This window comes from Pelophylax lessonae, assembly GCF_965119305.1.
Source record: "Pelophylax lessonae genome assembly, chromosome: 3".
Taxonomy (NCBI): Eukaryota; Metazoa; Chordata; class Amphibia; order Anura; family Ranidae; genus Pelophylax; species Pelophylax lessonae.
The window spans coordinates 295,903,263-295,918,764 of record NC_138770.1 but is presented as its reverse complement, the minus strand read 5'-3'; the positions used below and the strand labels follow the sequence as shown (position 1 = coordinate 295,918,764).

Sequence of the window (15,502 nt, the reverse complement as noted above, 5' to 3'; positions counted from 1 at the left end):
GGGACTAAAGTAGTTTAGTTGATCTGTCCATGGTGCTGAAACTTCAATACAGCATCTCCCACCTCTCAAAAAGTTTGTTACGTATCACAGACCCCATGAGCTGACACCTACATATTTCATGTTTATTCATAACATTTTAAAATAAAATTGCATTTGCACTTTTAAAGCCAAAGAGTTTTTAAAGGAAAGGAAAAACACAATTTTATAGTTAAAATGTAACAATCGGGTTTAATGTGTTTACTTTACTAAAATGGTGATTGATTAGCATTAACTGGACTGGAAGCAAAAAAACATTCACTATATCAATGCTTAGTGACTATGTTAGTGTAGATGAGGCAGTACCAGCAGGCCTTTCACTAATGGATGAAAAAACACACTGAAGAAGAAGCGAACCGCAATGCATTCTCTCATTCTGATCATTCAGTCAGTGAGAAGCCTGCATTAAGCGAGGAAGAGAGGGAGAGATGCAGAGTGAGACGGAGACTTCAGCATTTAAACTCACCACTTGAATTCTTGCTCTGTTTCAGACGCTTTCCACATAGACACTGCAGCATATGCACTCCTTTCTTCAGGAAATGCCCAAGAATCTTCATTGATTGACTTTTTTTCTGATTCCTCGACAGATTCACCATGTGAAAGAGTCAGCAGCTCATCGTCCAGTGCTTGGATCTCGCAGTCGAGGCATTGACTGGGCTTTGGTGGACAAGTAGCATTCGCGATCAGAGGATTAGAAAACTGTTCAAACGTGACATGTTGGGACTTTTCAATGAAGGCAGTTTGCCAAAAGGGGCAGAGCCTGGGAGATCTTTGTGAGGACGTCAGATAGAAAACACTGAGGCTCTTCCTAGCCCAGCCTCCTTCAACAAAGGATGAGGCTTTCAGCAACAGCAGCCACTGCACACACAGACCAGGCTAGAGCTGATAGGAGGAATCATCAGAGCACAGGCAAATGAGCGTAGTGAGACAAGCCACACAACTTAAATATTTCAAATGACATCTCTTCTTCATGTACATAATCTATGCCATTGATATTTTCTATGCAGTCACATATCCTTTTATATTTCACTGCATGTCTTTCATACAAACATTGATTGTAAAGTGTCTGCTTTATAGAAAGTGATTGTAAAGTGGAAACTGTGTCAAGGCAGGATCTCATTCTGTTATGTCTTATGTTATAAATTGTTTGTGGAATAAAAAAGAAAAATCTATTCCATTGTCCTCACCAATCTTTCTTTTACAGGTGCAAAAAAGTAAAGTGGCACACTCCTCTTACACATTACATAATCGTAGTCCTTATAGTGTAAGTTCACCTTTACAGAAAATCTGTATCGTGAACTTACACTGGACCCCCTTCCTCATCCCTCCCCCCCAGTCCCACTATACAGGAGACCTGCGATCACCTGTTGTGAGACATCGGGGTCACCGCTTTACTGGTCCGATGATTTGAAATCCCTGCGGCTTTTTCTTCTCTTCTCCAGTGCTGACAGGACAGGCTGGGCAGGTTCTGATTGGCCAGTGCCAACCAATTAGAATGCCTCCTATCCGTACATGCTGAGAAGTATGTATAGGAGATTAAGCTGCAGGGATTTCAAATCCCCAGACAGGTAAAGGGGCGACCCAATGTCTCACAGCAGGTGATCACGGGACTCCTGTATAGCGGGACTGGGGGAGATAAGGGGCTGACTGGCAACTTTCAGCCCAGGGGGCAAGTACAAACCAGAAAACCAGAGGCCCATGGTGCAGTGACTCGGCTCTCTTCCAACTCTCATTCTTCCCTGTCTCCTCCTGACCCCCATTGCAGGCTGAAGCTCCGCTCCAGGTACTCTCTACTCACCGGCTGAATCGGGTTCCCAACCTGGCCAACGGGAAGCAGGTTTGGGGGGGGGGTGAGGCAGCTCGGTCGGGCTGCCTGGGGGAGGAGAGTCACCAGTGGGGCATGGAACCGGCCTCTGCTCAGACACATTTTACACCATCCATGCTGGGCGGGGAGGTCTGCACTCTGTCTTTGTCTTCATCCCGCACTCAGTAGGTCAGGAGTGAGGACTTTTTAGTTCTTTTCACCAGGAATCCTTTAGGCATGTCTGGGGCAGAAGCAGTGCAGCCTTATTAGAGGGCATCAGAATGGCCCGGGGGGGGGGGGGGGATGGGGAAAGGCGTCCAGTGTAAGTTCACCTTACAGAATTTCTGTAAAGGTGAACTTACCCTATAACCACTTTAGCTCCAAAAGAATTTGCCCCCTTTCTGACCAGGCCCTATTTTGCGATTCGGCACTGCGTTACTTTAACGGACAATTGTGCGGTCGTGCGACACAAAATTTACGTCCTTTTTTCCTACAAATATAGCTTTATTTTGGTGGTATTTGATCACCTGTGTGATTTTTAATTTTTGCGCTATAAACAAGAAAAAGCGACAATTTTGAAAAAAAAAAAACATATTTTTCACATTCTGCTATATGACATTCCCAAAAAAAATAAATATTAAAAATCTAAATTTTTTAACATTTTAGGCCAATTTGTTTTCTGCTACATATTTTTGGTAAAAAAAAAATCACAATAAGTGTAATTTGATTGGTTTGCACAAAAGTTATTGCGGGACTGCGACATTGTGGCGGACAGATCGAATCCCTAACTGACATTTTTTACACTTTTGGGGGGACCAGTGACTTTACTACAGTAATCAGTGCTAAAAATGTGCACTGTTACTGTAATAATGACACTGGCAGGGAAGGTGTTAATACTGTGGGTGATCAAGGGGTTAAATGTATGCCTCATGCTAACTGACGAGTGGGGGGGAGGGGAGGTGGGGGTTCTGTGACAGAGACAGAGATCGCAGGTTCAGCTATGCTGAATCTGCTGATCTCTACCTGCCTGTCACTGAGAAGATCCGCCTGCTTTGCTTACATAAGCAGTTGGGAGTTCTCACACCGTTTCCCCGAGGATCGGGGGAGGGAAGCGGCAATCGGAGCTGCTCCTCCCGTGGCTGGACTCCCGCTGTGTCTAAAGTAACACAGCGGGAGCGCGGCGAATCACTAGCACTCCAGTGACGTATGTCTACATCGCTGGAACCAGGGGAGCTGCACTGCCACAGTAATATTACTGTTGGTAGTCTGTAAGCGGTTAAAGTGTTATTTAACCCAGAACCTGCATTTACTATATCTGGTCTCCAATTATTTTAGTAAATATAAACTGCTAAATAACTTTTCTCATCAGCAGTAAATAGCAGTCTTATGACTGCTATCAGTATTGGGCCGAGCACTGGGTAAATATTGTAGGAGGGATTTTTATTTTCAACTGACTGTCCTATGAAGCTGCAGGACCCCTGACCCTCTGGCTGGACAGTGCTGATTGGCCCTGTGTCGTTCACATGCACCCCCCAAATAAAAAAATAAAACCCTCTAGCACAACACACCAAACAGAGCATGTGCAGAGGGCCTCCAAGGCTCTGTACTATCAGGAGATGGATTGAGGATAGTAAAAGAAGAAGAGGATTAGAGATGACAGGATCATGCATCCTTTTTTTACAATGCGCAGGATTAACCCCTTAGGTTCTACAGTGAATATAGCAAGCATGCTTTATTGCATATACAGACTGATTTTAATGTTGTGGGTTTAGTAACACTTTAAGCTGAATCCTCTAATTGACATAATCAATAATAATCAATAATAAAATTAGTTGTTAAATATTTTCATAATTAATTAGTTGGTCAGCCAATTAGTTGGCCTGCATATAGAATGCATTATTTGATTACATGTCAGTGTACACAGTGCACCACACATACAGCCCAGTACATAGTTCATACATGTCAGTACACACAGTGCACCACACATACAGCTCAGTACACCTTCCATACATGTCAGTATACACAGTGCACCACACATACAGCTCGGTACACCTTCTATACATGTCAGTATATACAGTGCACCACACATACAGCTCGGTACACCTTCCATACATGTCAGTATACACAGTGCACCACACATACAGCTCGGTACACCTTCTATACATGTCGGTATACACAGTGCAACACACATACAGCTCAGTACACCTTCCATACATGTCAGTATACACAGTGCACCACACATACAGCTCGGTACACCTTCTATACATGTCAGTATATACAGTGCACCACACATACAGCTCGGTACACCTTCCATACATGTCGGTATACACAGTGCATCACACATACAGCTCGGTACACCTTCTATACATGTCAGTATATACAGTGCACCACACATACAGCTCGATACACCTTCTATACATGTCAGTATATACAGTGCACCACACATACAGCTCGATACACCTTCTATTCATGTCAGTATACACAGTGCACCACACATACAGCTCAGTACACCTTCCATACATGTCAGTATACACAGCGCAGCCTGCATGCAGCACAGTACATGGTTCATGCATGTCAGTATACACAGTGCAGCCCACATACAGCTCAGTACACCTTCCATACATGTCAGTATACCCAGTGCAGCCTGCATGCAGCACAGTACATGGTTCATGCATGTCAGTATACACAGTGCAGCCCACATACAGCTCAGTACACCTTCCATACATGTCAGTATACACAGCGCAGCCTGCATGCAGCACAGTACATGGTTCATGCATGTCAGTATACACAGTGCAGCCCACATACAGCTCAGTACACCTTCCATACATGTCAGTATACCCAGTGCAGCCTGCATGCAGCACAGTACATGGTTCATGCATGTCAGTATACACAGTGCAGCCCACATACAGCTCAGTACACCTTCCATACATGTCAGTATACACAGTGCAGCCTGCATGCAGCACAGTACATGGTTCATGCATGTCAGTATACACAGTGCAGCCCACATACAGCTCAGTACACCTTCCATACATGTCAGTATACACAGTGCAGCCTGCATGCAGCACAGTACATGGTTCATGCATGTCAGTATACACAGTGCAGCCCACATACAGCTCAGTACACCTTCCATACATGTCAGTATACCCAGTGCAGCCTGCATGCAGCACAGTACATGGTTCATGCATGTCAGTATACACAGTGCAGCCCACATACAGCTCAGTACACCTTCCATACATGTCAGTATACACAGTGCAGCCTGCATGCAGCACAGTACATGGTTCATACATGTCAGTATACACAGTGCAGCCCACATACAGCTCAGTACACCTTCCATACATGTCAGTATACACAGTGCAGCCCACATACAGCTGAGTACACCTTCCATACATGTCAGTATACACAGCGCAGCCTGCATGCAGCACAGTACATGGTTCATGCATGTCAGTATACACAGTGCAGCCCACATATAGCTCAGTACACCTTCCATACATGCCAGTATACCCAGTGCACCACACACACAGCTCAATACATGTCCATACATGTCAGTAAGTGCCTGAGAACTTGTGAATGTGTGAAGAGCAATGCCTCATGGGAAATCCCAGGGAAGTGATGTAGGGGCTCTGTGCGGGGGAATATGTGAACTCAGAGTAGCTGGTAGCTGATAAACTGGAGGTAAAGTCACATAATTGTTTTTTTTTTTTCTTTAAAAAAAACAAACATGGTATACTTATCTGCTCTGTGCAGTTGATTTTGTACAGAGCAGCCCCAATCCTATTTTCAGGTCTCCCACTGGATTGCTATAGTGGCTGGTGAGGCACTGGCTAGAATCAGAGCCAGCTACAACCCCCACATTATTTAGTGAATAAACCCCACAACATAGCCAAGCGATGTGACAATAAACATTTCATCCTTATCTTCAGCCAATTGGGTTAGGCTTAAAAACCTGCACATCAGGACGCAGGCAGTCAATCAGATCCCCCCCAGACAAATAAGCGTCAGGTGAAAGGAATCTATTGGACAGCAGATTTTTATTTTTTATTTCTGCATTCTGTAACAGCCCCGTAAATGCTGAGATTTCCCTGGTCAAGTACAGGGCTGGTACAGAATTCATAAATAAAAATTACGGGGGGGGTCTTGGCCTGGTGTCTGACTGTGATGACCACGTGAACTCCGAGCTCCCAGACCAAGGAAGACAAAAGCCGCTGCTTTAGCACAGCCACCAGCTCCTACCTCCCCGCAGAACATAGGAAAATCGTCAGCGCACACTTCTCCATCGTGCTCCTGCTTCCCGTGCGATTCCACCATGTAGGCAAGTCGCAGCATACAGAACCTCTTCCGGCTCCACCTCGGGCCTACGCGGAGGTCACAGGTGGCATGGCCACTGCGCACTCTGCTGACAGGGAATCAATCCATCCTGCATCCCAGCCATCCAGCCCTCCTTCTGCACCTCAACATCAGCCCCTGAACCTACAAGACCTCAGGGTAGTAGCGGATGACATTAAAGCAACATTGGCCACAGCAATTGCAGAACTCAGGAGAGATGTTCAGGACATTACTGTAAGGATTGAAGAAGTAGAAGAAAGATCTACTGCTGATGAGGAATCCATTCAGGCCCTCCATACCACAGCAAGAACACAATCTACCCAAATGAGAGATCTCCAGAGATACTTGGAAGACCTGGACAACCGAGGCTTCCGCAATAATATCAGGGTAAGAGGCCTGCCAGAATCTGTAGAGCACAACCATTTTGCCAAGACAACCCTGTCCATTTTTTTAATGATATACTGGGTAGACCCCCCGATACACCGATAGAGTTTGAATGCATACATAGAGCACTGAGAGCAAGAGACACTGACCCTCCCAGGGACATTATATGTTGCATAGTGAACTTTAAAATAAAGGAGGACATTCTCAGGAAAGCCAGAGAACGTCGCAATATCCTATATCATGGATCTGAAATAAAAAGTTTTTCAAGATCTCTCGCAGATAACACTTCAGCAAAGAAGAGATCTCCACCACTTACTGGAACTTCTGAGCAGCAGGGACATTCAATACAGGTGGAAATTTCCCTTTTGCCTATCTGCATCTTCCATCCTTCGGGTCCCAGAAGATCTGACCTCTTTCTGCAACGCCCTCAATATCCCACCCGTCAAAGTACCCGATTGGTACAGAAGCTTCCGCCCTCCTCACCTAGGAAGAGCTACAACCATGGACACCATACCCGAACGGGATTAATTCCATATTAGAAGTTGGAGATCTGCCTCTCCCGGACGCTCCTCACCTGCTAATTCCAGACTCACCAGGAATGGAAGTCCTCCAGCCTCACCTGTGCACAGGAGACCACGGCAGGATAGAGAAGACTAGTCTCCATTTCACCTTGTGCTTCCTGCTCCTACATGGACAACTTCTCTTTCCCCCTCCTTAAACCCCCACCCCCCTCTCTGATTTGTTTTCTTTTTTTTTCTCTATTTTCCCTCTCCTAATAGATGTCGCAACCAGACCGCAGCTAAGACACTATGCTTCGAGATGACAAAAACTCCTCTACCTGCTGCAATTATCCATGCTAATCCCTGCTTGAGAGATACGACAGACAGGCAAGCTCTCTGATATCTCCTCGCCCTTCAAGCCACTACATTTTCTACTTAACACAGCCTCAACCTGGAAGCCTTCCTGCTCTGAACTCTCCCACACTTCGCAGGTGGTAATGTATACCCTGGTTCCTTTTTCTACCACGATTTCCTCACTCATGGTTCTCTGAACTTGTCTTACCCACCCTACTGCCTGCTTAGTTAACCGCCTACACGCAGGAACTTGGACTAAGCAACCCACCGTTTTGCCCTCTATCTGTTCCTTTACAAGCCCGACGGCTTGAAACCCCCTAACTCCCGAAGAGACTCAACCCCCCCATCATATGTTTCCCCTGAAGGATTTCAGACCCCCTTCCTTCATTGTAAACTGTCTACACCCAAAAGTTCACGGATTGACTACCCTTCGAAGACAGCCTACGCAATGTCTACTATTCGTTCTAATGCATACAAATTAATTTTGTTGTAATCTAATATTTGTGTCTTGAAGGGGACCAGCTCCCTGGGGCCCCATGCACCTCTGGCAATTCGCCCTCCATTAGCGCCTACCCCCCTCCCTATCCTTTCTTCTCACCCCTTTGTACCCATCCATATCCACGCGTTTATTTTAAACATCCCCCAACCTGACCCATGATACAGATAACAATCAACCTCTCATGGCTCACTGTCAGACCTTTTCTGGCTATTGATTGGGGTCCAGGGTTAACATGCTCTCCTATAACACTCGGACGCCACCCTCTCCTCTGAGAGACAGGAACCGCCTTGCTGTTCCACTGTCGACTCCTACCGATTATTGTACATACTCCTAGGGAAGACCGAACCACTCTCCTCTCGCCTAGGTTTAAATTACCCTCCCTAATCTACCCCTTCCTATCCAACTCTACATCTTCCATACCCTCCATCCCTACCAACCTCCTACTAGAAGATCTCCCCCCCCTCCCCCCTCCCTTTTCCTCCTTCCTTCCCCTTCATATCCCAGTCCCTGTCCCTTTAACCAAACGCCCAAGAACCAAGACTAGCTCCCAGTGGACATCTCGGCTGGGCCCGACATCCCGAGTCTCCGCATTAGACTAGAAACCAACATGCCCTCAGTGATGCAACCTCGCTCCAGCAACAAATCCACTCCCCTTAAGATAGTCTCACTGAATGCCAAGGGACTAAACATTCCTGAAAAACGTAGCCAAGTACTGGACTTAATGTACAAACTTAAAGCTGATATAGTTTACCTTCAGGAGACACATTTCGGCTCACGAGATATACCCAAACTTTCGAGTCGATTGTACCCTATCGTCTACCACGCCACCAACCCATTGGCGAAGAAAAAAGGCACCTCAATCCTTGTATCCAAACGTGTAAACTGGAAACTACAAGACTCCATCATAGACCCGGAGGGTAGATTTATTTTCCTAAAAGGTCTAATAGCAAACAAACCTATCATGCTGGCCAATATCTACAGCCCTAACTCTGCCCAAGTACCATTTTTTTAGGAAGATAACTCATACATTAACAAAATTTCAATCCAGAATTACCATTCTAGGAGGCGATGTTAATGTAGCACTATGCCCAATCATTGACACTTCCTCCGGCACCGCTTCCCTCCCTTATAGAGCGCTGAAACAGATTAATTTGCAACTCCAGAACTTACTCCTTCACTACTCTTGGCACACCCTGTACCCCTCTGATAGAGATTATATTTTCTTCTCCCCCCCCCACACAATAGATACTCAAGGATCGATTATCTTTTTCTCTCCCAGAAAAACTTACCCCTCTTAAAAAGAGCAACGATAGAACCAATGCTACTCTCAGATCATCACCCCATTTCACTAACGCTATCCCTACCGGCCATTAACACACAATCAAAATTTTGGAGACTAGACTCCTCCCTCCTGACCACAGACCCAGATATTCAACGTATCCACAAGGAAATTTCTGACTTCTTTTCTGATAACGACACACCTGTGGTATTGCCCATTACGCTATGGGAAACCCATAAATGTGTCCTGAGAGGGAAATTGATTTCCCTCAAAGGCCAAAATTAGGGAACTTTTACATAATATTAAGACCCTTGAGATGACCTACAAACGCACCCAAGCGCAAAACACACACCAAGAACTCCTGCTTAATAGACAACTCCTACTAGACGAACTCAACATTAAAACCAGACGTAAATTCATTCTCCAGCAAAAACTGTTATATGAGTTCGGAAATAAGAGCAGTAGTTATCTCGCAAGAGCCATCCAAGCAAAAAGAGCCAACCTGTCAATCCACACCATTAAAGACAACCAGGGTAAGTCTTTTACCTCTACTCCTACAATTGCTTCGCAATTTGAAAAATACTATTCCACATTGTACAACCTGAATGCTTCACACCCAGAGTCTGATAAACTTACCCTTATAAACAATTTCTTGCAAAAGCATTGCCCAGCACCCATTCCTGCCACAACAACCCGCCTTCTAGAAAGCCCCATGATGCAGGACGAACTCAAGACAGCAGTCAAGCAGCTTAAACCTGGCAAAAGCCCTGGCCCAGACGGGCTCACCGATCCCCTACTACAAATCCTTCATAGTCACCCTTTCTACTCCACTCTTACAGATGTTTAACTCAATGTCATTCCCATCCCTCCCCCCTCACAGACTACTTGAAGCTCAAATCACTGTCATCACCAAGGAAGACAAAGATCCCACATCCGTCATGAATTATAGGCCAATATCCATACTTAACGGGGACATTAAATTGTTTGCTAAAATCCTAGCGAACAGATTTCTCCCCATACTTCCAAACATAATAAATAAGGACCAAGTGGGATTTGTCCTGGGCCGTGAAGCCCGCGACAATACTACAAAAGCTCTCAATGTACACCACTGGATAACTTCCTCCAAATGCCAAGGTTTCATGCTATCCCTGGACGCAGAGAAGGCGTTTGACAGGTTAGACTGGACATACATGGCTTGCGTTCTGCGACACCTAGGAAATCAGGATAGGATGTATAATAATATTATGTCCCTGTACTCTTCCCCATCAGTCAGTGTCCGTGTTAATGGTCACCTGTCAAACGCCTTCTCCATCAGTAACAGAACAAGGCAGGGATGCCCGCTCTCCCCCATCCTATTCATCCTTACCTTAGAGCCGTTCTACGTTCTATAGCATGCAACCCGGACACACATGGCATCTTTATCAAATTGCATACATACAAAATAGCCGCATTCGCAGATGATATCCTGCTCTTTCTACAGGAACCCCTCCTTTCCATTCCAACACTGCTACGTGAATTTCAACTCTTCCAAACTATATCCAACTTTAAAATTAATTTTTAAAATTACATGCCCTAAATGTGTCCCTGCCCCCTGAAATGATCGCTCAGTGCAAAGAAAATTTCCCATTCCAATGGAAATCTGATTCCATTAAATACCTTGGCATTCTCCTGCCATCCAAATTATCTGAACTGTATACTATAAATTTTATCCCCACCCTTAAACTCATCAAAGAAGATTGTACACAAAAATACCGTGCAGTATAGGCCCTTACCCCTATTGGAGACTAGTAAAAAACATTGGGATAGAAAAAAGATGGGGCTTTACGGGCCAGTGGGAGTAGAAGGATCAGAAACAAAACCAATTGTAAAACCAAAAATACATTTTATTGATATAAAGAATAAAAAACAAGCCTGGGCTACCATGCATATATACTGGTAACAAACTGACATACAATAATAAAATCAAACATGTAACGTCACTGGTAATGTAGAAACATATCCCATGAAGGGATTTTAGCCAAAAACAAAGCCTGTATAAGGTGGAAGATGGGTCTCAAGCTGGATTCGGTCATGGAAGGTCCCCAGCAAGCCGACGCGTTTCGGTATTTATTTATTTGGTTATACTTTTATGTTACCTATAGAAACATCGGTCTGTTATGGTCTCTCAGGCCCTGAGGAAGCCTTGAGCGAAACGCGTCGGCTTGCTGGGGACCTTCCGTGACCGAATCCAGCTTGAGACCCATCTTCCACCTTATACAGGCTTTGTTTTTGGCTATAATCCCTTCATGGGATATGTTTCTACATTACCAGTGACGTTACATGTTTGATTTTATTATTGTATGTCAGTTTGTTACCAGTATATATGCATGGTAGCCCATGCTTGTTTTTTATTCTTTATATCAATAAAATGTATTTTTGGTTTTACAATTGGTTTTGTTTCTGATCCTTCTACTCCCACTGGCCCGTAAAGCCCCATCTTTTTTCTATCCCAATGTTTTTTACTAGTCATCAAAGAAGATGTTAAAAGATGGAATAAACCACATTTCTCGTGGTTCAGCCGAGCAGCCATAATTAAAATGAACATACTTCCACGTCTATTATATTTACTCCAAACCATTCCCATCAAACTCCCCCTTGCCTTCTTCCACTCCTTCAAAAGCTTCTGCCTACAATTGCTCTGGCATTAAAAACGCCCTAGACTACCCTACGCCCTTCTGACCAAACCCAAAGCTTAAGAGGCATTGGCCTCCCAGATTTGAAAAAATATTACTGGGCATGTCACCTAACCAGAATATTAGACTGGTCCTTACACAAGACCACCAAAGATTGGACTATGGTGGAAAATTCTCTCTCTGATATACCCGTCCAAAACACCCCATGGATAACCCTGTCACCCAGGGTGACGAAGGACCCTGTTGTAACCCCCGGTGTGCACCCAGAGAAAACCGGTCAGCAGCTGCCCCAAAGGAAGTCCCCCTTCAGAGCACATGGCAGTACTACTTTAAAGTACTACTTTAATATAAAAAGATTTATTACCCCCCTCTTTCCTTTCATTATCAGCAACTGAGCTGCAGATATTTGTTTTTTGTACTATTAAAAATCTGATTTTTGTTTTTTAACCCCATCATGACAGGTGATACAATAAGCATGCTGCTGCTACTAAGCCCTGTTTAACATTGGTGCGATTTGTCATACGATCTAACAATTTCAAATTGTATGACAAGTCACACTCATTTCCGGCAATGGAACTGTTTAAAGCCGCAAATCATCAACTTTGAAAACGGTTCCTGCACTACTTTTTTCTGATTTCATTGCAACTTGCATAGACTGCGGCTTTGAAATCACGCTAAACTAGCAAGACTTCAAAGCTGCACTGGTGTGAACCATGTCTTAGTGACAACAGTCACAGTTTGCTTGTTTAAAGCTACCTGTCTATTACAAGGGAGTCTGTCATGCATAATATTATATTACAGTAAAGTCTGAAAGTCTGTCAAACAGTGTTTTAGTCCTTTTTTTCCTTTCAATAAAAAGTTTGATTTATGAGTCTGATGGCATATACCAGATTCAACCAAGTATATATACATACAGTATATACACAACATTTTCAAAAGTATTGGGACGCCTGCCTGTACACGCACATGAACTTTATTGGCATCCCAGTCTTAGTCCGTAGGGTGCAATATTGATTTGGCCTTCATTTTTCCTTTTATATTCCCCCCTTTTGCTTCCCCATTGCCCTACTTTTTCAATTTTATTTTATCTCCCTTCTTTTTTTTTCCTTTCTTTCTGTATTTCTTTTTTACACTCATAGCTCAATTATCCCAGTAATGATCCCAGATACTCCATCAACCAGTGTTAGATCTAATCCCCAACTACTATCCTACTTTCAGTATCACCTCTTTCAAAGATCATTATGCATGGCTATATAGCTAAATGGTAAAAAACAACATCTGTAATTGTAACAAACATGATGCTGACACTAATGATGCTGTAATTGAAATGTGTAACAATCTCGGGATGTATCTTGCTGAGGTTTCTCCCCTTCATTTATATGTATTGAAAAACTTTTTTAAAATAAAAATGAACAACACATAAAATTCCTAATATTAATACTCTGTGACTGTAAAAAGATCACTTCTAATATTCTACTGAATATTTGTTATTTACAGGTTTGAATTTGTTACAATAGGATTGTCTTTTGAAACTCTATGTAATACCTAAATGACCTGGATATGTCAGAGCACATCTGCAGCAGACTTTTCACAGAGTAACACGGTTTACATTATAGGGTGTTGCATACCTTACCAGGACAGGAAGGAGATAAGTGCCCTATTAGTGTATGTAACCACCATTCTGAAATGTGCATTCAGTCTCAGTGCATGGCTGCAAATTCAATTTCTGCTCTTCAAACATTAGACTTTTAGATTTGACAGGGCATATTTATAAAGAAATGGCTTACTAAAATGTGTATGCCATTTATTACTGACTGTGATACTTTTTCATTAACAGATACATTTTCAGGACAAGCTTTCGGAATGTTCCCTTCCTCTTGGTCCAAGCAATCTGGTATGAGCATAATCTGGTTGGAGCATTTAGATACTTAGCACAACAATTTATAAACATTATTTTAATGACAAAGAAAAGAAAAACAATCCAATAAATATTTACAGAAAATATTGCAAAATAAACATAAGCAACAGCTTAAAAAAAGTATTTTAACCACTTGCCTACAGGGCATGTTTACCCCCTTCCTGCCCAAGCCAGTTCTCAAGTCATTCAAACTTTGAATGACAATTGCGCAGTCATGCAACACTGTACCCAAATTAAATATTTATCATTTTTTTTCACACAAATAGAGCTTTCTTTTGGTGGAATTTAATCGCCACTGGCTTTTTTATTTTTTGCTAAACAAACGAAAAAAAATTTAAAAAAATAAAAAATAAAATAAAAAAATTCATAGTTTGTTTTAAAATTTTGCAAACAGCTAATGTTTCTCCTTCCCTAATGTGCGCTGATGAGGCTGCACTGATAGCCTGCACTGATGGGCACTGATAGGTGGCACTGATGATGTGGCACTGATAAGGATGCACTGATAGGCGGATCTGATGGCCACTAATAGGGTGCACTGATGGGTACTGATAGGTGTCACTGATGGGCTCTGATAGGTGGCACTGAAGGGCACTGAGAAGTGGCACTGATAGGTGGCACTGATTGGCACTGATAGGTGACACTGATGAGGCACTGATGGGCAGCACTGGTTGGCACTGATTGGCAGCACTGGTGGGCACTGTTTAGACTGCATTGATATTTATGACACTGATAATCAAAGCCCTGATGATCAATGCACATGTCCCTAACACAAGCTGGTTATCATCTTTCTTCTTCTCTCCTCACACTGTCCGTATGAGAAGAGAAAACCTGATAACCGGCTTGTGCTTTCATCATGTGATTAGCTGTCATTGGCAGACAGCTGATCACGTAGTAAAGGGCTGCTGTGATTGGAATCCTGCTCTATAGCCGTCTTATATGGCGCTTTTCCACTGCATGGAACCGTAACGGTTCAGCACGCTTTTGTGCTTTTCCACTGCTGGTACCGCATGGTATAGGGTCGGAACGGTTTGGTACGGTACGGTATAGGTTTGCTTTTCCACTGCATGGAACCGGTACGGTACGGCTCTGAAAAAACAGTACCTACTCGATTGTGGTTCCAACAGGTACCAAACTGGTACCATATCCCACAATCATTTGCATGCAGTCACTACTAGCCACTGATTGGTCAGAGAATCCCACCCACCCCGTTGTTATCCCACCCAATTACCTTTAGTACTACTTTAGTGGAAAAGCAAACCTATACCGTACCGTACCGAACCGTTCCGACACTATACCACGCGGTACCAGCAGTGGAAAAGCAAACCGGGCCAAGCAGGGCCGAGTAGAGCCGAGCCGGTACGAGCCGGTACTTGCAGTGGAAAAGTGCCAATAGTGAGGGCAGCAAGCGGTTAAGGCCCCATTCATCCAGCTGTAAAACAAAAACAAAAAAATGTATTTACAGGTCTGAATTTAGCTGCAGGCTCGGTTCACACTGATGCGATGCGGGAAGGCTGCGAATTCGCAGCCTGTTCCCGCATCGCACACGCACCCCCGGCAGTTCACTCTGCCATATGCGATACGCTGGGGGTGTCAATGTAATCTTAACGACACCCCCAGTTTGATCGCATATCGCAGTGCGATCGTGCAGTTCGCACAGGATCGGATCGCACAAGTGTGAACCGCTGTGCGATCCGATCCTGATGCGGCAGCAAAAATGCCTCCTGTGCGTGTTT

The 15,502-nt window shown here is 44.0% G+C and overlaps 1 protein-coding gene across 2 annotated transcripts in view; it reads right to left on the bottom strand.

Moving 5' to 3' along the window:
• FGF12 (fibroblast growth factor 12) overlaps positions 1-15,502 on the bottom strand; it is a 701,986-nt gene that overhangs the window by 450,606 nt on the left and 235,878 nt on the right. Inside the window, exon 1 of one of the 2 annotated variants that reach the window (XM_082252031.1) lies at positions 503-842. The exons of the other annotated variant lie outside the window; for it this stretch is intronic. Within the exon in view, the coding sequence (XP_082108157.1) occupies positions 503-632 (130 nt within the window). The 5' untranslated portion in view covers positions 633-842. Of the gene's footprint in view, positions 1-502; positions 843-15,502 lie in introns of those variants that run through there. 2 annotated transcript variants of the gene reach the window in all.